At 42.3% G+C, this 25,605-nt stretch overlaps 1 protein-coding gene across 4 annotated transcripts in view; it reads right to left on the bottom strand.

Moving 5' to 3' along the window:
* ELMO1 (engulfment and cell motility 1) overlaps positions 1-25,605 on the bottom strand; it is a 401,547-nt gene that overhangs the window by 344,230 nt on the left and 31,712 nt on the right. For all 4 annotated transcript variants that reach the window (XM_069461513.1, XM_069461514.1, XM_069461517.1 and 1 more), the window contains exon 4: positions 1,776-1,826. In XM_069461513.1, the coding sequence (XP_069317614.1) occupies positions 1,776-1,826 (51 nt within the window). The remainder of the gene's footprint in view (positions 1-1,775; positions 1,827-25,605) is intronic.

Genomic DNA, 25,605 nt, shown 5'->3' with positions numbered 1-25,605 from the left:
AAATGACGTTTAGAGATTCCAAATATCTTGCTTGTAATTTCCCAATTCTAGGCCCTGTGGCTACAGCCAAACCACAAGGTGATTGCTTAAAATGCAGATTTTTGGGCCCCATCCCCAGATATGAAATCCAGCCCCTTGATAAAGGTCCAGGCACCAGCATTTGTTAAGTTCCACAACTGAGCCAGGTCAGGAACCGCTTCTCTTTGAAAAATGTAAACCTGTCTCTTGTAGGTGGGCTCTCATTTTTTAATAGGCCCCATACACTGGCTTTCAATCTTTCCGTTCACTGAGCTGGGAACATGAGCACTGTGATCTGAAGAACACAAATTCCACCGTCCCTGATGACAAGTCATGCCAGGGTATTAGCATGCTCACCTGCAGATGCTGAGAAAATTCACTCTGCCCAAGACTAACCTTCTTTCAAAGAGTGACTTAGATTGGAAACTTAGTTCATGGACCCACAGCAATAAACAAAGAGAACTGAATCCTTCGCTGGGCCTTTCTGACTCTAAGATGAAACAAGAGACAAGGTGTACTCTTTCTGCCCAGGACACAGATGAATACTTTTAGCAGGATAAATAGGAACCAAATGAAACAACGGTCTCTAAAGGTCAAATTAACATTAATTCATGCTGAATCAAGTAGGAATTCCAATGCAAAGGCAGACAAAAACATCTCAGCTCATCCTGCAGCCACTGACAAATGAGTAAAAATTATAATTTCCATTAAGTGTCAGAGGAAGCATGGAAGATAGTTCAGCCCAACTCCAGCTGTGTGTTCTGAGCTCATCACGTCGCTTAGGTTCAAGATGGTATTGGGTAAAATGTTTAGGAGCTTTTAAGACTCTCTAATTTAATTTTCAACAATAAGAATTGGTGGTAGTTACAGTACCCACAGTTTAATTTTAGCCAGATGCTTTTCCCATTTTTTTTATTTATTTTTAGCCTACCACATGGCTTCAATGGAAACTGAAAATGATAGACACAGTTTTCATCACTTATGCAGAGTGAAAATAGTAACACTTGGTGTATTTTGTGCAGATTATTTTTTAGGAAAGCAATAAAATGCACTGTGAAATAATATAGTTTAGATATGCTAATGTTACCAAAGTATCTACAAGCAAGTAGGAAAGAGCAAGAAAAGCGACATCGTCAGCTACAGTGGCCTAAAAATACTACAATATCTTGTTTAGCAGCTTTTATTCAGAAGACTTTAAAGTTCTTTATCGAGAATCAGCTGTCAATGAAACAGTGTAAATGGCCAACATTTCTAAACGGTATTTTTATGAATTGTCATAATAACTGACTGAAACTAGAAAATGCTTAAACTCTCCTCTTTTTCTCTCTCTCTTTCACACGCACACATACACACACTCTCTCTCTTACTTTAAAGAGAAGTAACAGGCTGTCTTTGGTTTTGTCTGTTGTCTGACTTTGCTCAGATGGCATTAGGTGGACGTCTGGGCAGGTGGGCAACACCCATCAGCATAGCTGTAAGATGTGAATTGTTGAAGTGACCATCCAACTTAAACCTTAAAGGTTTCACAGGCAACTAACTTGCCCTTAACCTAGAATAAAGTCTTTCTCCTCTGTAATGGGAAATATTAATGTAAGGAGGTAGAATCCCTGCTGATCCAGAGTCTGCATGTGAGGGCATCCCCGAGACCTTCTGTTTTGCACTGAAGTCACCCTCAAAAATGAGTATCCCATTATCACACACAGCAGAACTGGAGGGCAAAGAGTTTATTGGGAAGCTATAAACTAAGATCGACTTACTGGAGATGTGGTTAATCGAAGGATAGTGCCATTTTTAATTTCATTGCGATTCTGGAAAAGAAAACAAAAGTCTTTGTAAATCTTCAAGTAGAAGCTGGGTAAAGAAGAGAACAAAGGTAAATATAATCTAGTAGATACTCTACACAATAAGCATTCTTACAATTCAGTTTATTTCCACTTGAGTAATTTTTTTCCTTTTTTGTTTTTGTTTTTGTTTTTGTTTTTGTTTTGAGACAGGATCTCACTCTGTTGACTGGGCCAGAGTGCAGTGGTATCATCATAGCTCACAGCAACCTGCCTCAGCCTCCCCAGTAGCTGGGACTACACGTGGGCACCACCACTCCTGGCTAACAACTCGAGTAACTTTTTAATTATTTCTACAAACAATGTTAGCTTTCCATCAAGTCACTGACAACATTCAGCACAGAGAAAGTGAATATAAGCCCAACGAAAAGGGATATGGGGCCCAAGAACAACGAACAAAAAAAGTGATTTTAAAAGGTTGCCAAGGGCCTGCGACCCAGCAATTCCACTCCTACATACACACTCAAGAGACTTGGAAACCTGTGTCCACACAAAAAGTTGTGCCCTGATGTTCACAGAAACACCACCCATAATAATAGCCAAGAAGTAAAAACAACCCACATGTCCATCCACTGAAGAATGGACAAACAAAATGCAGTAAATCCATCCCATGGAAAATTATCAGGTCACCAACAGGAATGAAGCACTGACACGCGCTACAACACGGATGAGCCTTGAAATCATTACACTAAGCGAAAGATGCCAGACGCAAAGGCCACATATTACATAATTCCATTTATGTGAAGTGCCCAGAATAGGCAAATCAGTAGAAATAGGCATCAGGTAAGCGGCTGCTAAGGCCGGGGGAGGGAGGACAGGGGAACGGCTGCCTAATGAGTTCAGCTTTTCTTTTGGGGTAATGCAAACATTTTGGAACTAGATAGGTGATGGCCGCACAACACTGTAAAATGTACTAAATGCCCCAAATTGAACAACTTTAAAAGGTCTGTTTTTGTGGAGTGTATCTCAATAAAGCTGTTAATTCTTTAAGGTTATTAAGGAGCTTGGTTTCTTAACATCGGCTGGTTCCTTCTACGTGACGCCTTGAAGTGAAGAACAAACAGCATAAATGAGAAGATCTCAAATCTCTGTCTCCACTTGGCAAGTATATTTAAGGTGAGGTTTTTGAAGCTGTCACTTAGCATCTTCGGCTTTGAAGGTAGAATTCCACTGGCGGTTTTATTTTCTTCCACTGCAGTACACACCACGCTCAGTTTCCAGGAGGTGACCTTCTAGGACTCACGTCGGCTGCGTCCCCTACCTGGAGCACTGAGGCCAGGAGTTTAATAAACATACCTCGAGGATCACTCTCCCGCATAGTTTAAGACAAGCCACAAGCTAGAATTTTCTCCCGGATGCAGCAGGCACGCTGAGGTGCTGGGAAATTTCTCAATAGATCGCTTGATCCCTCCGCCAGTTCTGGCTACTTATTGGACAATAAATTTTCCAAAAAAGTTACCTGAAAGGGGGCAGGCTTCAGGCCAGTACCCCCTCCCAATGAAGACTACATCTGAACATCTCACGCCAAGTGCAGGCAGGCCTGCAAACCCAATGCGGCCGGACCAAACCCTACGTGACCAGGTCAGCCCAGGGTAGAGCAGGCCCAGACAGCCCAGGCCACCTCTGGAGAGAGCCAGGTCCTCGTCACCGGGAATGTGCAAGTATGTGCGGACTGGCATTTGGCAGGTAGGTCGGTGTGAGAAGGAGAAATGAATCCAAGTCATTTTTATTTATTTTGTTTCCAAGTCATTTTTAAAACCTCGTTTGAACTCTGAAGTCCTATGACTCTACAAGAACTGAAGAAGACCACAAATACTAATTATAGAATACTAACAAAGCTGAATACACAGCATACGTCTTCTTCACTCAGGTTAAACAAATCGAGAAAATAAGAGAAGATGGAGAACAAAGATATCCTCTAAATGAGTGACTCTGGAGAGCACGGCTCAGAGTGTGAGCAGCAGACATGCTAACTGAACCCTCTCACCGGGCTCGGCCGTTCAGGCAAGACTTAAGCACGTTCCTTTCCAAGAGGGAAGACGGCCCAGTTGGTTCTGCCCACATTTTCCAGTCATATGGGGAGAGAGGCCCTGAGGGTACATAGAGGCCAGAAAGGTTTAGAAATAATCTCTCCTCCTGGAAATTTGGAATTATGAAGAGGCATTCCCAGTAACAGCAATAAACTAACATTTATTGAAAGGTGCTGGACTGGAGTTTTTGTTTTTCATGCTTATTTAACTAATAACTCTATGCCCATGTTAAAGATTAGAAAACAAAGCTGCTGAGAGGATAAGTTATTTGCCCAACGTTGTGGAGGAGTGTAGAAGAAAAGACTGGAACTCAGGCAGTCTGACACCAGAGGCTGTGCTGTGCTTGTCTGAGAAAGATAAGACCCAGATCCTGTATTTATCCTTTGAGGGGTTGGTTCATCAGTCCGTCAAATACACGAGAACACAGAAGTAAGACTGGGGTTAAGGAGTGCTCTGCAGATTCCCAAAGCTTCCTCGCCGCACCCAGGGCTATCTGTGGGTGCTGGGTGGGAGGAGGGCTGGCGGAAAGTAAGCAGTTGGCTGCCAGGCTCCTCTAGGGACTCCTGCAAGGTTCACTCCTTACTTTCTGGAACCCAAACAAGATGGATCTGAAGCAAGGATCTTGAGAATTGTGTATTAGCTTGAATGTTTGAAACCAAAGAATTATTTTAATTTTTTTATTATTGTTTTTGTTCAAATAGAGACAGGGTCTCACTGTGTTGCCCAGGCTTATCTCAAATTCCTGGATTTACGCAATCCTCCTGCCCTGGCCTCCCAAAGTGCTAGGATTACAGGCATGAGCCACCGTGCCCAGCCCTAAAGTATTATTAAAACCTCTTACAGAGCTGAGTTCAAATTCCTGCTGTGCTTTGTAGCAGCTGTGCAGACTCAGTGCAAGCTACTTAGCCACTCTGACCTATGTTTTCTCTTCCCTAAAGTGGGGGGAACAATGCATTGCTCAGAGAGGTGTAGAAAGAACAAGAGGTGACATATGCACTGTGTCTGGTCTAGAACTGGCTCCAGCATGGGAATGATTCCTGCTGTTCCAGACAGCAGCGCCATCCCTTCTGCCTGTGCCTTCTCAGTCAACAGTTCATTTACCTTCTCTTTCTTCCTTCCCCTATGTTTTTTAATCGGTGTTTTGCATTTTGGAAGAAAAGGAGATATCTCTAGGACCTACTAAGGTATGCATTAAAAGCTTTAAGGTCTTGACAGAAATGTAGATCAAACTCAGAGAGCGCGGTGTGGTAGACCTGCTTCTGAGACTATATTATATCAAGATTATCAGCTGGATCATCCCTCTTTCACCATGTGCTGATAATACCTTTGGTTCTGTAAGAAAAGCATAACTTGGGTCCAGGCACAGTGGCTCATGCCTATAATCCCAATGCTTTGGGAGCCCAAGGCAGGAGGATCTGTTGAGCCCAGCAGTTCAAGACCATCCTGGGCAACATAGTGAGATCCTCCATCTCTATAAAAAATTTAAAAAAACAATAGCTAGGCGTGGTGGTATGGGCCTGTGGTCCCAGCTACTCAGGAGGCTAAAGCAGGAGGATCCCTTGAGCCCAGGGGTTCAAGACTGCAGTGAACTATGTTCACATCACTGCACTCCAGCCTGGGTGACAAAATAAGACCCCATCTCTTAAGAAAGAAAAAAAAGAAAGGCATAACTTGGAATGTAAACTTCCTTAGCAAAAAAAAAAAAAAAAAAAGGCTTGCCATTGCTCCGGTTTCATAAATTCCACCCAGGCAGAGTAGAGCATTGATTAAAAGCAATGGGATCGCCTGGATTGAACATAAATTCACCTCCTACCTGAGGAACATGGTGCAAGTGGCATGGCTGTCCTCTGTCCCAGCCTTCAAGTATGAAAAATGGGGAGTGCCTATTTCCTAAGGTCATTCTGAGACTAAATGAGATAATCCATTTAAAGTGCTTAGAGTAATGCCCAGCATATTGCAAATGCTAAAAATAAAATAAAATAAAAATCAATTGTTTATCATTAAGCACAAAAATAACATCCAAAAAGCACATTTCTGTACCCTTATTTGTTTTTAGCTAGCCCCTACACATAACCTGGTAAATAAAAGTAATAGTGCAATCTGTGTTACTCTAAGGACACAAGCACATACCTAGCAGAATAAATATTAGCAAATGTTCCCCTCTTCTGTAAGCAGACCAGTATGGCTAAGTACGAATTCTGCCTTTAGCAGGCTGGGAGTCTCTCACTTTTTTATCCTACTCAGTTCTCTGTCTGTGTCAGAGAAGCATTCCTTGATACAGTCTTCCAAGCATCCAATAAGCACTGCATGTATGAGTGTGTGTGTGTGTGTGTGTGTGTGTGTGTGTTTGCATGTGATTTCACTTATTTATCTTATTCACTGGCTGTCTCCTTCCACCCCCGGGATGTCACCTCCATGAGAGCAGATGGTTTGCCGCTACTATACCACTCCTATCTAGAACGGTGGAACATCTCCAGCTTGGCACATGGCTGCCAGTCAAAACTATCTGTTGAATAAGCGGCTAAACCTCCTACATGCCAGGCCATAGATAAGGCACCATGTCAGATACAAAGTAAAACAGGACGAACTCCTGTCCTCTAGGAATTCAATAAAGTGAGAGAGACTGACACGTAATAATTCAATCTGTACCATGGAAGAGTTGCGGGGCTGACTAGCACTGCATCAGCATATAAGAGTGACGGGGACGGGGGAAGGGGAACAGGGTCTGCAGCAAAGGCTTTTAGTGGAAGTAACATTCTGGAAGGCCCACTCGGTATGAGCAGGATTTCCCAAGAGAGAGGGAAACAGCACATCTCAAAGCTCTGAGGCATGAAAGGACAAGACATCTTCACGGAGCAGAGAAAAGTACTGTGTGGTTGCTTACAGCCTGAAATGCATGAAGAAAAGGAAGACAGGACACCTGAAAGGTAGACTGACCTTTAGCCATTTAAAAAGAAGGAGGGCCAGAGTCAGCAGGGTGAACGTCTAGCCAGGGTTTGCTGTGAATGCATCCTCTCTTTGGAGGAGCCAGTGGGCACCCTGGTAGGCTCCTGGTGTCTACCCCATCTGTCCACAGGAACGAGCAGAATCGCAAGGCTCATGCTTGGGGAACAAGTGGTGTGTCCTGCTTCAAGAAAAAGGCATCCAGGGCCTGTGCACTGAGAACAGAAACCAGCTACCCCTCCCTCACCTTCATCTGGACACGAGAACCCAAACCTTATACTGTCTACAGCAACAGCACTTTGTATTCTTCCTCTGGCTTCATCAGCGTAACTTTATTCTTCCGGAAGTCTCCTGCCTAGGCAAATGGTAGGACTGCTCCTTACAGGAACTCCCTGAAAAGGCCCAGAAACTCTTAAATGGAAAACATCAGTTGCTTTCACCTTAAGAGTCCCTTACCTTTCTGCTCTGGCACCAAACCTAGTCTGTTATATCATGACTCACGCACGCTCTGAAAGACCAACCGGCCTAAATCAAACTTCTAATTCTCAATACATTCTGACTTTACTTTCTGTGATGGTCTTTTTTTTTCTTTTTCTTTTTCTTTCTTTCTTTCTTTCTTTCTTTTTTTTTTTTTTTTTTTTTTGATGGTCTTTTTGATGTATCAACCTGACTAGGCTACAGTCCCCAGTTACTCAAATACTAATCTAGGTGTTGCTGTGAAGGTTTTTGCAGATGTGATGAAAGTCCACAATCAGTTTTCTTTAAGTGAGGGAGATTATCCCCGATAAACTGAGTGGGCCTGATTCAACAACTTGAAAGGCCTTAAAGACAGAGCAGAGGGTTCCTTGAGGAGGAACAAGTTCTACCTGTGGACGGCAGATTCAGGCAGTGCCCTGGAGTTTCAGCCTGCCCTGTGGACTTCAGGTTTGCCTAGCCAGCCCCCGCAATCACCTAAGGCAACTCCTGGTAGTAAGTCTCCACCTATGTATCTCCTATTGTTGCTGCAGCTCTAATGGGACCCCGACTGATATGCCTGAGACACTGCCAAAGCTTTGCACGGTGATGCTGTTCTTTACGACAGTGAGCAAGAAACTTGTCAGCTTTGTTTCATCAGCAAGTGGTGTTGGTAACACTTGGAACCAGCTTTCAATAGGGCCAATCCAAGCAGTATTCAACCAAAGCAGGGTCACCTTTTTTAGGCTGGACAAGGAACATCATTAAATAACATATAAACGTATGAGGGGAAGGAAAAAAATGAGCCAACACCATGTCCCCCCACCCCAAATGGGGAGAAGAATTCTCCAAAAATGAAAAATACAAGAATATATTCATCAACAGAAACTACCACATGCCCTCTCTCTGGGAAATTAGTCTTTCTTTTTTTTTTCTTTTTCTTTTTTTTTTTTTTTTGTGGTTAAGAGACAGGGTCTAGCTCTGTCTCCCAGGCTGGAGTCCAGTGACATCATCATAGCTCACTGCTATCACAGTTTACCTCAAACCCATGGGCTCAAGCCATCCTCCTGCCTCAGCTTCCCAAGCAGCTGGGAGTACAGGTGGGCGACACCATGCATGGCTATTTTTTTTTTTTTTCATTTTTTGTAGAGACAGGATCTCACTATATTGCCCAGGTTGGTCTCAAACTCCTGGCCACAAGCAATCCTCTTGTCTTAGCCTCTCGAGAGGCTGGGATTAGGAAATGAGTCCTCAATCTTCCATTTTTCCTGTAATCTTCAGATCGTCGGCTTTAAAATCACCATGGATGAGTATAAAAATGTAGATTACTGGGTCTCCCCCTCCACAGCCCCTGAATCAGGGCTCTGGGATGCTGCCTTGTCACTACAGTCCCAAGTAATTCTGATGCCAAATGAAGTTTAGGATCATCACAGTCTAAACTTTTTTAAGACTACCCAGCACATATGGAATAAACATTTTGATTTTCAAGGTAATAAAGTCCTAGGCAAACAAAACGAATGCCAGCTCCTCAAAAATGAAAAGGAGGAAAGCAGCAGAAAGAACATTTCTGCAGGGAAATATCCTGACTGCACACAATGTACGCGGAGATGACAGTGGCCCAGTGAAAGCCAGCCAAAGCCCTGCTGTCATATTTACTCATAGCCAGCAGTTCCAGACTGTACTAGCCCCTGACTTTCACAGGCGTCTCAATAGGATGCCTTTGTGTTTCTGCATAGAACTAGCTCATCGACTCAGCCTCTGTGCGGATTGGATAATAAGCTCCTGCAGAAAAATGTTATTGTTGTCATATGTTTCTCTCTGAAATGCCTCTCGCTCAGTATGCCAACCTTCTACTCTGTTGGACAAATTAAGAATTATTGCCTAGTCAAAAATCCTGATTCTCCTGCCCTTCCTGTTATTTAGCCAGAACAACAGGAGGTCTGGGGGAGGGGTGCTGGCCATCCCGTGTCTGGGCCCCACCCCCCAGAAGGACAGGCAGCCCCAGAATCCTCCCCCACTAGCTCTCTCCTCTCCCTCTCCATCCCTGTCTGTGTCTGCCTCTCTCTCCAGATGTGAGGAGGCCTTTACTCTGGACGCATTACCACAAAATCCCGCTGTTCTTCAGGTCCATTCCTTAATCATCGCAAAGACTGATTTTGCGTGGAAACCTGATCCCTGTTGTCCATGGTGCGTCCAGTCGCTTAATCTTCACATCTTCAGGCTAATGAAACAATGGAGGGCAGTGCATGCCATGCTGGTTGCTAGGTTACAGAGCAATGCCTCTACACAGAGGACTCCAGACCTGACAGCTACAGAGATATGTCGGAAACACCCTGTCATAAAATCTGAACCCCCCAAACACAGGAAAACAGGCGAAGAGGTGGGAGTGAGGAAGAGGATAAGGAGGGAAAAGGGCCAACTGTTGTCAATGCCTGTAACTGAGGTCCTCGCATCCCCGGGGCCACTCACCATCAGGGACATGCCCACCACCTCGTACAGCTGTAGCATTCTATCTCCACCCATTAATTGAAGGGCTTGTGGTTCGACTTCTTTTCTCCTTTTTTTTTCCATGCCCCTAACTAGATTCCAGTTTCAGTTTTGTTTTTGTTTTTTTTTCACGAATCATTTTTTACTTTCATAGCACCCAGATATCCGGAGCCCAATTTCCAAAGCCAAGAAAAGAAAGAACAAGACAGGTATTAAGAGTTATCTATTAACTACCAATTTGTGGAGCGTAAACACAGAACGTGAAGGTGGAAGGCCTGTTCCACAACAAAGGGTTTGCTCTCTTCCTATCTGTAGTAAGATCTGGGTCAGGAGGAACAGAGAGAAACGGAGTGGGACGGCTCCCAGGAGCCCAGGACATCTGCTGGGACACGGTGGGCCCCTGGGGAAGGACAGCAGGAGACTGCCTGTCCCCTTCAGAGTTCTACTCAAGGACTTGTGGAAGACGGAGATAAAAAGCAGTATGTTTTTCTGGAGATGACACACTCACTTCAAAGGAGCAGGCACTATTAGATGTCCACTATTGAAAGGCAGAGACGCTGCTGCCTCTGTGGGTGGCCAGCTCCACGTGGCAGGAGCAAGCACACACCCACTTCACCTGGTGTCCCTGCCCAGGACCAACAGCTCAGGGTAGAACCCAATTCATGTCCACGTCCCTCTACCACTCTAAGAATGTACTGACTCTACAGTGGAAGGTACCCACATAGATGGGAGTCTTGGACTTGGCCTTGAAGTAAGTGTAGCCAGTCCCCTTAAGCACAGAAGCTGAGCGGGACGAGCTCGTCATGCCAGACAGAGGGGCAGCACGAGCAAAGGCACAGTGTGAGCATTAGGGGAGGAGGACATGCATTAATAACATCTCTCTCAGGACAGGTGCTATGCTGGAAGGACAGTGAGAGGGTGAGGATGACGGGGCGACAGTCATCTGGTCATCTGGGAAGGGCAGTGGACTGGGAGGAAGGAAGCCCCAGGTTGGGCCTGGGCCAGCTTCCCATGTGACCTTGGGCAAGTCAATTTGCTTCAGTTCCTCATCCACAGAATGGAGGCACTGGCCTCAGCGCCAACGGCCAATTCTGTGCTCTTCTTTTCATTTGCAGTACCATAAACAAACAGAAGACATTAAGGCTTCTGAGCAAGATTGCTTATACAATGCCAGGGATGTTTGGGGGAAGTGAACGTGTCGGTGGCAATGAATGGGAGGGCAGGGGAGTGAGTTCCAGCGATCGAGCGAGGTGAGAGAGGACTGCGGCCCCACCCTGCTGCCTCCCATCCTGGCAGTGCTGCAGCTGCAGGGTCCAACCCCGGAACTGCGGGCTCTGGGCACATCCCAGCCTCGGAGTTAACAACCCGGTAGATGAAGCCAAGATCCAAAAATCTCATACGTAGTAAGTTCTATGACAAAGATATATGTCTTTCCTCCCATACCTAGCACGAAAGAGAATCAATAGGAACACATTTTGGGGGGATGATTTTGTAATGTATAACAAGAACCTTACAAATGTTCACGCCCAAACTTATTTTAGAGAAACGTCAGCGATGCAGGCATGTCTGACACAATGCGCACTGCAGGACAGTTTACAGGAGAGACGAAACTGAACGCAAACCTAAGTCTTCCAGTTATTCATTTACTCTTTCGCCTCAAAACCCATTGCTGGCCCTGCTTTGCGACACAGGAGCTGGATCCTGCGAGTGTTTCTGCTTTGCCAGCTGGGGCAATGTGACACTGCACCGACAGAGGGCACCGGAGTGATTCCGCCTGGGGACAAGAAGGCAGTTCCCTTCCAGATCCACTCTTATTCCCTATGGAAGCCCTGGGGCCCCCAGCACCCCTAAGCTCTGCTCTCCCTACCAGGGGTCCCTTCTAAGCAGCTCTGCCCACCCAACCTTCCGGCAACAGGGCACTTCTATAGTCCAGCCAAGCTCCTTTCCCCTGACCAGCATCTATCTGCACCGGCACCAGTGGATAGTGCCCTGAGGTAGCTACACCCTTTTTGAAGAGCCTTGGGAGAGGAGTGATGCCCACTCTCGGTCTTTAGTTCCTACTGCCCACTATTCCTCAGACTGGAGGCCACAGTCACTTTTCTGCAACTGCTTCTGCTAGACCCGTGAGAGTCCCCTTTTGCCCCTTCACTCACAGTTAACCAGCTTCTACTAATTGCCAATCCCTTAAAATGAATGTTCCCTGTTTAAATAATGGTATGGTTTCTGTATCCTGATTGGACTCTCATTGATATACCAAGTCTTGCAAATGTCCCCTAATAAGAAAAACTTAAATAAATTGTGATAAAGCAGGCCAATGATATATAATATAGCCATCAATGAATGTTCAATAAGTCAAAGAATGTTCAATAATAAGAGAACCTGGAACATTGTATGATGAAGTCACAAAAGCAGGAGACAAAATAGTATTGAAGTTTGAGTCCAAACGGGTAGAATACAACGTGTGTGTGAGCACTGAGAAATTCTGGTGCCCATGAGGATAATCCCCTGTACAATCATAGTCACTTGCAACGTGGAAAAGAAGGGAAAACAGCAGGAAAGATGCCTGATATTGTGGGTACTTGCCCAGCCCAGCTAATGAAGATCGCCTACGCTTCGAGGGGAGAAAGCAACCTCGCTGGGTTTGGACAGAAGGGACCTGCACGAGCTGAGTGAACCACATCAAACAGCTTCATTTTTCCATCTACTTGAGATAGAGACCTGATTGCCGGCCCCTCCCGCTGCCATCAATTTTAACCTACCCGTTAATCAAAGCACATGTGCAAATGTTTAAACCTGGATTGCGATGGGCAAGTTAGAGCCTGTGGTCTCAGAAAGCCGCAGAGTGCTGGAGACAAGAGCTGCACTTACAGGAAAGAAGCTCGTGCTTGCAGAAAGCATTTTTAAAGGGCCATTCCATTGGCATTAGCCGGGATCACGAATGCTGCTACTACAGCTGGGAAAATACCAACTCCAGGGCCTGTTTTAGGCAAAACAATACAAACAATGGTCCTGAGAGAGGACCAGATGTAAACTTTATAGCCAGGAGCTATGAAATAAAGTAGACGGAAACACCAGAGAAGGAGGAATGCTGAGCTTGGTAGTGTCGCATGGCACCCTGAACACCACCTGCCGTGGTGTGAGCCACCCAGACACTGGTGTCACACCAGTGACATTTGCCTGATTCAAACCTCGGCTTCACCACTAACAGCTTTGTCACCTGGGCATTTGGCAGAGCCCCTGGCACACAGCAGGTGCTCAGTAAATACAAGATAAAGGAATACATGGGCATGACAACGTCTCTGGGCCTCCCTTCCCTCACTGTTATTGAAGACAATGGTACCTGCGGCAGAGTGTTATTGTGGGGATTGAACTGGATGGTGCTAACACAGCCTCTACCTGGTACGCTCAGTAAATGCGTAAGGACTCAACATATCATTCATTAAAAAGAGGCAGTTTCAGTACCAGATACCAAAAGAAATGAAAATCTGCCCAAGAAGGGGGAAGAGAAAATTAAGCAGAGGAAATAAGTACGAGTCAACCCGTTTGGTGTCCCCACCTGAGACACTGTAGCACAGGGATTCTTTTTCATTTTTCTCCTGGTCATGGAGGTCTTGGCAGTGCCGTGAAGCCTGTGGATCTATTCCCTGAATAGTGTTTCTAAAGGCGTAAAGTAAAATACATAGGCTTGCAAAGAAACCAAACAGCTATCCAAATACTTTTAAAATTGTTTCACAGTAATATATATGCTGCTTTATCAATGCAGGTGTCAGCAAACTTTTTCCAGAAAGAGACAGACAGTAAGTATTTTAAAGCACTGCAGGGTAGAACATCTCTGTTGCAATTGTGATATCTAAATAAATGGGTATGGCTGTGTTTCAATAAATTTTATGTACAAAAACAGGTGACAGCTTGGATGTGGTCCACAGGCTATCACTGATGACCCCTGTATTAATACATGAAATAACAAGATATATTTAAGTTCTAATAACTACCATAATTTCTAATAAGGTATGATGATCATAAAGGACATTTTGGAGATAACCGTAATAACAGCAATAAATGGAAATATTTTCAATTTCTACTGGTAACAAAGGCACAGAGAGTATACTTTCATTGCTTGTTGCCTATGTTTGTGATTAAAGTAATAAAAGATTTACATTTTTCATACAGTCGTAACTTTCTTCCTATGTAAGTTCATGAACCCCACTGGCTTTTCATTATACCTAGAAGAAAATCCAAATCCCTGCCCTGGTTTAGACGACTCAGCCTGATGTGGCCCCGGCCAACATCTACCGTCATATCTGGTCCCTCCTCCCACCCCCAGCTCACTCTCCTGTCCCCTTTTGTTCTCCAACGACCAAACTCTTTCATGCTTCAAGGCTTTTGTACTGGCTGTTCCTTTTCCTGCAATGCTATGATCTGGCTCCTTGTCATCCTCAAGTTTTGGCTCAAATGTCACCTCTTTAGACAGACATTCCCTGATGCCTTACAGCGATCTTGACCAAGGCCCAGAGGTGGACGTCCAGAGCCTTGCAGGGAGATGCAGATTGCCCCAAGTTGGCACAACCACAATGTGGAGACCCAGAACCCAGACATTAACCTTGGTTGGCACAAACCCCGAGAGCAGAATGAATGCCTTAGTTGGTGTATAAGTTTGTTTCTCAGGACTTACACGGTTGAAGGACTAAGAACGTTAAGCCCCAAATTCTGGAAACCACGTCCACCCACCTGGAGCCTTGTTTGTTGATATTTGGTTGTTCGTAAATTTGAACCCAGCCAGGTCATATTTCTGGCCCTTTCTTGAACCTATATTCCACGGCTGGGCTAATAGACTAAGCCAAAATTGCAATACCCACCATGCTCTGCCCCATGTCTTTTCGGGGTGTTTCTCCTATCCTATTTATTTTCTTCATAGCACTTACTCCAATCTAAAAATAAATACCTTGTTCATTTCCTAAAAATTTCCTGTCCATTTCCATACCCACGAGAACATATGCTCTAAAACAATGGGATTCTTCATGCTTTGTTCATCACCAGTGCTTAGAACAGTGCCTGGTATGTAAAATGTGCTCAATAAATGCTTTTTGAATGAATCGAATGGATATAATCATAACAGAGCCTGGAGCAAACGTCAAAATATGTCTATAAACTAAAGCTAATTGGCCACTTAAGCCTTCAAAGACAGAGAAATAATTCCTTCCTTCCACAATGCAAATAAATCTCAAACCATTTTTCTTTTTCTATAACCTTCAGTCAGTGGATACTTATTTCATATCTACTATGAGGCACATATATTATCACTAAGCATTTTTTTTTTAAAAAAAGAGAGAATTGAGACATATTTGCGCACATTCCACTACCAATCCATGTGTCTGCAATGAGTCCCTCATAGAAAGGAACCATCTTCCACCAGACCATTCACCGAAGCCACAGCACCTGGCAGCCCTAACATTAACATAGAGCTACAAACAGCCCCAGACATCTATACCTACTGTGCTCTGAGGCTCAAAACACTGTCCAGAACCATTCCCAGAAATTCACCTGCTCCAGCCCTAAGGAGGCCAGAGAGACGCCCTGGACAAACGGGACATGAACTGACAGCTGGAAGCAAATGAGCCAGTAGCACACATCAGAGAAAGATGGGCTCGTGCTTTTTTTTGACAAGAGTAAAATTAGAATTTAAGGAGTCTTTTCCAAAGGAGCTACTAAGGAAGCTAGACGTTAAAAGGAGAGAGTTAAACAGTCCAAATGTTAAAAGTATTAAAAACTCATCTGCATCTTAGCTTACTGCATTAGCTTTTCTCCTCTTTTTTCCTGGCCTTGTCTCCAGACTCATCCAACTTTTGCGAGGACCAACCCTACATAGGCCTAAGCATAAGGAAGGAGGTAAGCAATTAAAAAAAACCACAATCATTCAATTAGGATGGGTGTTTTCCCTAAGAGCTGATTCAAAGATAACAGCCAGAGAAAGCATTTATTTTATAGACTTATTCCCTGTCATGAATGTGTCTATCCAGATGAATTAACTAATGGGCATTAAGAGATATATACCAGGTGAATTAAATGCCTCTTTCACATAAAGGGGTTATAATGAGGTTTCCATTTTTTACTATTAAAATAATTCTGCTAAGCAAAATAGCATACATTAGAGAAACATTTGCTGATTTAAAGGGAAAGGCTCTTGGCAAAAAGTAAAGATACAGATAAAACTAAGCTCAAATCCAGGATATACCACCAGTCATATACAACCATACTCAAGTTACTTAATCTCTCTGATATTTAACTTTGTTAATCTTTACAAAGAGGGAAATACAGTGATAAATATATCTTGGTGTATTTGTGAAAATTAATTAAGCTCAACAGAATTTTGTATACATAGAAAACATTCAATAAATGTTATGTAAATAGCTATGAACAATGGAAGTGCTTAAGAACAGATAAGATTTATGATGGATACAGAATTCTGAGATGCCTAGGCACACATCTTACTAAATATATATATTAGAACTTTAAGGAGAAAATGATAAAGCTTTATTGAAAAATGTTAAAGAATAGTCTAATAACTGGAAAGATATGTCGTTTGCATGGATGGGATAGTCAATATTATAAAAAAAACAATTTTCTCAAAAAATTAATCCATAAATTAAATTTAATTTTAATCAAAATCTCAATGGGATCTGACCAGCAAACACTAAAATACATAGAGCAGAGTAAAAGACAGACTAGGCAGGGTGACTTTGATGATGAAGAAGCAGCAGGAAGGGAAAGGGAAGAAGAAGAAGAAGAGGAGGAGGTGGTGGAAAAAGGAGTGGGGAAGAAGAACAACAATACCAAGAATATGAAGAATAAGAAGGCTTTGGGAGGCCGAGGTAGGAGGATTGCTTGAAGCCAGGAGTTCAAGACCAGCCTGGGCAATACAGCAAGACCCCATCTTCACAAAAGTTGTTTGTTTGTTTGTTTGTTTTTTAATTACCAGGGCACGGTGGTGCATGCCTATAATGATCCCAGCTCTTCAGGAGGTGGAGGCAGGAGGTCTGCTTAAGCTCAGGAGTTTGAGGTTACAGTGAGCTATGATGATGCCACTGCACACCAGCCTGGGCAACAGAGTGAGACCTTGTTTCAAGAAAAAAAAGAAAGAGAAGAAGAAAAGAAGAGAAAGAAGGGACAGAGATTCATTCTACTAGATACCATGTCTTGTTACTAAGTTGCAAGCAAGCAAATCTGCATGGTAATGGAACAAAACAGAGAGCCACAGAGACAAAAACTTGATATATGACAGAGGTGACAATGCAAATCATGGAAGTGGGAAGACAGGTAATGAATTATGCAATAAACAGTGCTAGGACTATCGGTTGTCTCCATCAAAAGGTAAAATTAGATGCCTACCTAATACACACACACACTTTCATGTGGATTAATAACCCATATAAAAATCAAAATTTTCTAACTTTTGAAAGAAAACACGAAAGAATATCTTTATATGGATAAAGTGCTTTAAGAAAAGATACTAAAAGCCCAAGCAATAAAGGGAAAAAAGGGTAAATCTGATCATATTAAAATGATTTTATAAACTTCTGTTTCACAATAGAAAAGCTAAAACAGCTATGGACTGGGTGAAGATACATATAAAAAATTTTCTGTCCATATCCTATAAAGAACTCTTATAAATCAATGAGGGAAAAAAAACACTCCTGCCTCACTACTGAACAAAGATTGTATGGGCAGTTTATAGAAGGGAAAACTGAATAGACAATAAACATAAGAAAATAGGCTCAGCCTTAGCAATTGGTGAAATCCAAATCCCACGGCACTCCATGCAGTTGTCCAAAGTTAGTAAGACTATTAAAACGAGCTCTGGTTAGAATGAGGGGAATAGGAACTGTGATACCCTGTGGATGGGACCGTAAGCTGGTAGAACCACTTTGAAAAGCAGTTTGGCAATACCTGGTGAAATTGAAGATGGGTGTGCCCTCCAATTCAACAGCTTTCTACATTCTGTTCTAGAGAAATTTTTAAGCAGCCTCAGAAAAATAGGCCCTAATACATGCATAGTGCAATGTTATTTGTGACACCAAAATTGAGGAAACAATTGGTTATCAATAAGGAAATGGATAAATCAGCTGCGTTCTATTTATTCCATGGGATATTATACATAATTCATCTCAAAAATTTTACTCAGTGAAAAAATTAAATTGCAAAAGGTTACCGACAGTAGGATACCAATGATTTAAATTTTATAACATAAAACAATTCTATATATTATTCATGAACACATACATATACAGAAAAATCTATAAAACATTCATGAGAACGATATACATCAATTTCAGGCTATTTACCTCTGGGGAGGGAGGGATAAGAGAGACAAGAAAAATGATGAGGTAGGGCTTTAGCTGTATTTGCAATTTTTTTAAAAGGTACGCAATAGGCAAAATATTAACATCTATCACCAACTAGATGGTGGGGTATATTGGTGTCACTTATATCATTTTTTGTACTTTTTTTGATATGCTTGAAATATTGCATGATTAAAAAGTTTTAACTTATTATTTGAATGAATTGTATATTTAAAAAACGGTATCACTAGTGCAAAACCCATGTGTCTGAATCAAAAGGAATGGTTGGATTTCTTACATCTATGCTTTACTTTGTAATGATAGAACAATTAAAGATAAACATATATTTAAAACAATGTGCTAACTATAAATTACCCTGGTACAATCCTGCTCTTCTTCTCACTGCCAACAGTCACATTCTTAAAACACCAAAATGCAGTCTTTTAAAAAAGTGCCTATTAGTCAAAGCCAGTGGTTTTCAAATAATAGAAACTTTTTGTTCTAGAAAGAGGGAAAAAAATCTCAGATGATGCCCCAGAACCCAAAATAGACAAAGAGGGTATTGTATTAATATGTAGATATTGTATGTTTTATGAGCTTAGGTTTCTAAATGCAATATTTTATTAAGGTAATCAGCAGAAATAATGAGGCTTTTTATAAGCACAAAAATTCAATATCCAGCGTTATAGATGATCATTGTAATAATTTAATAAGCTTCCACATTCAATTTGCTTTTGTGTTTTGTTGTCTTAACACAGAGGAAATCTGAATACATCCACATAGTATATTTACTAGTTTTTTATTGCTGTGTAACCAATTACCATACACCCAGGAGCTTAAAACAGCACAAATAAATTGTCTCAGTTTCTATGAGCCAGGAGTCTGGTGCATTTTAGCTGGGTCCTCTGTTCAGGGTCTCAGGGCTGAAATCAAGGTGTCAGCTGGCAGGGTCCTTATTTGGAACTCAGAGTTCTCTCCCACGTTCACTCGGGTTGTTGCAGAATTCATTTCTTGTGGGTACAGAACTAAGATTCTCTTCTCCCTGTGTCCTGGCTAGCTGCTGGCCAGGGTCACTCTCAGCCTGGGGAAGTTGTTCTCAGAGCCTGACCTGCACAGCCCTCTCCACAACACGGCAGTTTGCTCCTTCTCGGGCTCAACGTGAAAATGTCTCATTAATGATTCACCTTCTTTTAAGGGCCTATTTGATCAGGTCAGGCCCACCAGATGATCTCTTTTGATTAATCCAAAGTCGGCTGATTAAGGATTTTAATTACACTTTCAAAATCCTTTCTGCCACACAAAGTGCCATAATCACAGGCGTGATGGACGTCCCTTCTTCTTCACAAAAGCAGGGGATTTACACGGGGCATGTACCACTAAGGGGTGGGAATTGTGGGGCCCTCTTAGACTTCTGCCTACCACACACAGGGCAGTGGCTGTCAACGGTAACCGTTTCTAAGAGCTTACCTTGAAATCTCAGGAGCCTTTCCATATCTTTGGAAAAATAATTACAGGACATTTTTTCTTTCAAATTTGTATAAATAACACCTAACCCCAACTCTCATTCCTTATAAGAAATATTGGAAATCAGGCAAAAAGTATCCAAAACTTATGGAAAGGAGTAAAATTAGGTTTTTACCTTTTATGGACACCCGACATGCTCCCAAGCCTAGAAGCCTGACCTCTCCCTGATCCCACATCACCCAAGGACACAGGTGCAGGAGCAGCACACTTGCTTAGATGATTTTTCTTGAGTGGGTGTATTCACGCCTGATTTAAAATAAAAGCAGTACAATCTTCCCAGTCAATGACACATTTATAAAAAGTGTAACTATATGCACAGGGAGAGGAGGAAATGAAATGCATCATATTGAGGCCTGCTTCAAACCAACTTAACCTGGCAGCTTCAGTTAATAGTAATGAAGCTTGCCTTCCTTGTGCTACTATTATTAGAGTTCATGTTCATGTCTTTATTCACGTTTAAATAGTTCAAAATAATATTCTAAAAGGCCATAGAAGTCAAATCCTTCTGCAATTCCTGAACATCTCTGAAAGTTGCTGAAATGAAACTTTCTTCCCAATAATATAAAAAGATGTTGGTTTCAGTTCCAATTTTGACATTCAGAAGCCATGTGACCTAACACTCTAAAACTTCTAAGACTCTTGTGAGCCCTAAATGCTTAAAATGAAATAGCCTGTGAAAGTTCCTGGTACCTAGCGGGTACCTTCATAAATGGTGGCTACATAAGCCTGGATGACACAGTTTCTTTAACTCATCATCCAACTTCTCCAGATATTTTATAAGGAAATAGTTAAGAAATTACATAAAGATTTACTTTAAAGAATGGTCATTTTAGCATTGTTTAAAAACACATGGAGGGGGAGAGAAAGAGAGAGAGAGAGAGAGGGAGATAGAGAGAAAGAAAGAGAAGGGAAGATAAACAACTTGAAAATCCAAATACAAAGACCTGATTTAAGAAATTGAGTTGAATACTTTTCAGTCATTAAGAAAATTTGACACATAAATAGGAAATGTGACTCACTGAGGAATGACCATGGGCTAGGGCCTTGCATACTGTTTTGCTAGCATTATCTCACTTAATCTTCATTCTACGATGAAGTAAGCTGAGTATATTAACCAATGTGTTATGATGTCTGCTATATATTAAGTTAAAGTATGGGGTTATGAGACCCTGTGTATACTATTTTACACACTTTATGAATACAAACACACTCCTAGACTCAAAAATGTTTTAAGTAGATATATTAAATGTCAGTAGTTTGCTCCGACTAACAGGATTCTGATCATTTTTTTAAATTTACGCTTCTTTTGTCTCCCATGTGCCTAATCTGTTTGCATAAATGTCTTTAAAAGATATTTGAGATTTCATATGTTTTCTTAAGAGCAGCAGATACTACAAAAAGAACATTTTATGCAAGTTGTGTCAAATTAGTTAAGTAGCACCTCAGTATTATTTTTTATATCTAAACCTAACTACAGTGCTCCCAAGTCTAAAGTTACGAGACAGCGAGCAATTGAACATTGAGGAAGAGGAAGAAAAGTAGGCGGACAGAGATTCAGAAGAGACGTTTTTAAGAAGACAGCTAATAACCCAATACAAGAGGTGGTAGTGAGGAACAGGTGGAGAGAAATAAGAATGAAGTCACGGAGAGAAGGAAAGAAAGGGAAAATAAGCAGAAGGAAAAGAGCCAGAGGAAAAAGAAAAATAAGCATTAGGGAGCAGGGAGAGAATGAGAACAGAGAAGAAATGCATGGGGCAGGGAGCTATGGGAGGAGGAAGTTATCTCTTCCTGCTCATCCATTAATGAAATGAAAAATACTGGATAAGATCACAATGCATCATTCGTAAAGTTTATGTTTTGTAGTCTCTGTAAGAGTGCAAAGTGAACAAAGACTGTGCTGGACAACCAAGGTTTATAACCTCGACCTGTGCCAGTCCCAGAGGTAAGGAAGGGCTGCAATGCACCCCAACCCCTCCTCACGCTTTCCCTCTGGAGGACGGAGCACCCAGTACAAGGCTGTCTTGGAAAAATGAAGGGTAGTAACTGGTTTACAAGTGCAGCTGATGGCAACAAAGCACTCAGTTGCATTTCTTAACATTAATCTTCAGACACAGTAAAAGAGGTAAACCCCAGTTTCCCCCAAAATTGTACTCAAAAGAAAGTGTAAATATCAAAGTGCCTAATAAATTCTCTCTAAATTCCCCTGAATATTTCCTCAGTTTACACTGTTACCGTCTGCCCACCCTACCCTTAAGAAAGAGAAGCAACAGATCTTCCCTCGTCATGTATTGTCTATCAGTGTGGAAGACTGCCTCATTGATGCACTATGTTTTTATGATGCACACTTTCTACTATTAATATTTTTCTTACTTTAACTTTTTTTCTTCTCTTGGCTTAGAAAGTTGAAATATAGCAAAAGTAAAAGATACAGTTTAATCTTATTTAACTTCTGGAAAATAGTATACCTAAATGACAACTTTTCCCTGAAAGAGAAAGGTAAAGGGATAATGGGTGTTTTTATTTAAAAAAAAAAAAAAAAAGTTCTTTGCCACTCCTTCCATGGAGAAAAGGGGTCTATGTTCCATCTTTCTGTCTCTCTTTTTTTTTTTTAAGATGGGGTCTCGCTATGTTGCCCAGGCTGTGGTGCAGTGGCTATTCACAAATGCAATCATATACCACACTGCAGCCTTGAACTCCTGGGCTCAAGCAATCCTCCTGCCTCAGCCTCCCAAACCTGGAACTACAGGTGTGTACCACCACACCTGGCTATATCTCTTTCCCTTGAATGGGCACAGGCTTATGACTACTTGGAGCAATAGAGTACAGCAGAAGTGATCCTGTACAACCTCTAAGGCTACGTCATGTAGAGCCACGCATCTTCTGCCTGGTTTTCTCAAAACACTTGTTCTCTGGAAGTGCCTTCTCATGGGGCTCCTCCTCAGAACCTTGCCATCATGCTGTGAGGAAGCCCAAGCCACGTGGAAAGACACATGTAGGGTACTCCAGTTCACCATCCCAAACGAGCTCAGTCTTTGAGTCATCTCAGCCCAGGAGCCAGACATGTGAGTGAAGAAGCTTCCAAATGATTCCAGCCCCCAGCTATTTGTGTCTTCCCAGCTGTGGCTCCAGACATCACGCAGAGATAAGTGATCACAGGGATGATGCCATGTCCAAATTACTGACCTGGAGAATCAGTGAGCATAACTAATCATCACTGAGAATGAGTTTGCGTTTCATGCTACAAGTTTGGGGTGCTTTGTTAAGGCAGAAATAGATAACTGGGACACTCGGAAAGAAATGCTCATACAATAATTATTATTGCAAATTAACTCTGATCACACTGGAAAGAATGGGCAACCTGGAGCCCCAATGTCACTGAGTGTCACCTCTGGAAAACACCTGCAGGCACACTCCCTTTCCTGAGCAGAGGCAAGATCGCCTTCCTCTGCTCTCTCCCCAGCCTTTCTACCTAACTCGCTACCTTTCTTTTATTTCTCCTTTTCCTTTTGGTCTTTTTTCATGTTTACCCCTCTGCCTGCTCTTGGGTCACCGGTTTACTGTCGTGGTGCATGTTCACTGTATCATTCAACAAATATTTATTGAGCACTGTGCTAGGCACTGGGATAACAAAGGTGAGGAAATTAGGCTTTGTTTTTGACTTTGTCAAGCAAAAAGTGTGATGACGTGTGTTTCAGACTGTGCGGCACAACCATTCGTAGTCCTAAAATCACCCTGATAGGTTCTAGCCAATATTTTTAAAATATAAAACAAAATATAAAATAGTAGACTAAAAACAAAGCACTCCAAGTAGTAAAGTCACTATTATTTCAGGAACCTCTTATTTGTGCTCAACATACAAGCATACACAATGTATTCATGGTGTCTCCATTTCAGAACTTTGAGATACATAGTCTAATAGCTCTCCAAAATTAAATATCATGTCTGAAGTATAATAAACATGAAAGGTAGTGTGCCTAGAAGATTCACAATTTTCTGGCTTTAGAACACATTATAAGAGTCACAGAGCCATTCCTGGAACTAATCTTATCTACTGATAAAGGGTTTTTGTTTTTCAGTTAGTTTGTTTGGGAGGGGCATTCTGGTATTTGGGGGGTCATTTTGGTAAAGAAGTTCCTCTTTGGAGGAAACTCGTGTGTCACTTATCTGTATCTGAGCATTACACAGTTAAATGTTTCAGTACTTGAGTCAATCTATTCATTGACTTAATAGCTGAACTGAGAACATGGAATTATCATGACCCCTGGCATTTATCTTTGCCTGCAATTCTAGAAGCAGCCCTTTCGTAGCAAACACAAGCTAGGGAGCCTAAGCAAAAAAGTGAGCTGCCTGTGTAATCATCTTGTTAGAGCCTGTATCCAACAGTCGGTGGTAAACATTAAATAACATGTCATAAAACCCACTGACATCTGAGTAATAGTGGTGGCAGTCACTACCCTCCTCTCTCGAGCTCCCTCTCATTTATGGTGACTCAGCGTAGGCTGTCTTTTTTTCTTCATCCTGAAATAAGTATATATGTTTCCAAGTCCCCTCTGGAGGAAAAACACCAAATGATTTAAAATGATAGCTCCCATCCAATTCCCAAACTCTAATTAGAAAAGTCTAAAACCACCCCAAAAATATGTTTTTAGAGACGACTTCAGAATGTCTACTGCCAATTTAGCTTGAGTCACTAAGAGCAAAGGCACCAGGACAGAAGTGGGGTGACAGTGTAGGGAAAGGGAATGGCCGGCTGAAGCCCAATGCCAGGGCTGGACAGCCCCTATGGGGGTCAAGACAGTCGGGGAGTGGGGTGCATGGGCATGTGTGTGCACGTGCGTTTCACTTTTCACAAGTTGTGCCTGATGGATTGAGAAGAGCAGAGGAAGCCCAGGAGTAGTACCTGCGTTCTATCCCAGTCAGCATCCCCGGAACCAAACCCAGGCATGCTACCATCCTGCCCCTGGCACAAACCCTGCCCTGTATCTTCAACTCCTGAACTGGGAAAGATCCAATATGTTCTTAACGCAGTATTTTAACACTATTAATAATCTCTTGTATTCCTCTGACTTGGAGAAACCCAAAATGTGGGGCCAGGGAGGTAAGAGAGAAACACTCTTAGTTCATGGTTCCCGTGTGGTGAGCAAACTAGAAGATGACCTATTTCAAAGTGTTTTTCCTGTTCACCAAAATTGTTGCTCTGACCTTTGCTCTAAGTGGCTTGTGTTCACCATATGCATGTAAAATTCTGACTGTAAGTGGCTGCCTTCAGTTGTTCCTTGGTTATTGGAAAATGTGTCACCACAGTGGAGGGTGACTATGCTAAGCTTCCCCTTTATTTAATGAAACAGGGTGTGTGGGGGTGAGGGGAGAACACCGGCAAGCTTCTAAGTCAGTGCCCATGTTTTCCTTCACAGAAACGCTTCAGTTCTGCATGTATTTAAGCCGACAGTTCTCTCTGCTCTTACGTGACGCTGCTCCCACAGAGCCGCCTGCCTGAAATGAAGCACTGAAGACGGGCGAGCCGCATGAGTGTTAATAGATCCTAGCCCGGGGTGAAATACCGTAACTCAGCTTTCTCAGAATTGAACAATAGCATAATTTTGGGTGAATTATCTCTCACAAATACCATTTGGTACTCAGAGGTTGTTATTTACTATAATGAGAATCAACATGATAATACTGACTGTGAAATTATATTACTGTTTGATCATCTACATAATGATGATCAGTTTGTATATTATAAGGGACCAGCGGGTCTCTACTACTTATCCCCCCCCATGGATATTGCTGTGAACTGGAGGTAACTTGTACAGCTGACCAAGTTCTCTGAAGTAGGTCATTTATTCTAAATAGGGGATATTTAAATCCATAGGACTCAGTTTTATATCCTTTTATGAAATCTCATAAATCTCTTTAAAAAATTTGGCCAATATCCAGCACAGTACAGATATTATATGTAGATGTGTATGTCTC

The sequence above is a fragment of the Eulemur rufifrons genome, chromosome 29, assembly GCF_041146395.1.
Source record: "Eulemur rufifrons isolate Redbay chromosome 29, OSU_ERuf_1, whole genome shotgun sequence".
Taxonomy (NCBI): domain Eukaryota; kingdom Metazoa; phylum Chordata; class Mammalia; order Primates; family Lemuridae; genus Eulemur; species Eulemur rufifrons.
This window is presented reverse-complemented; position numbering and strand designations above follow the sequence as displayed.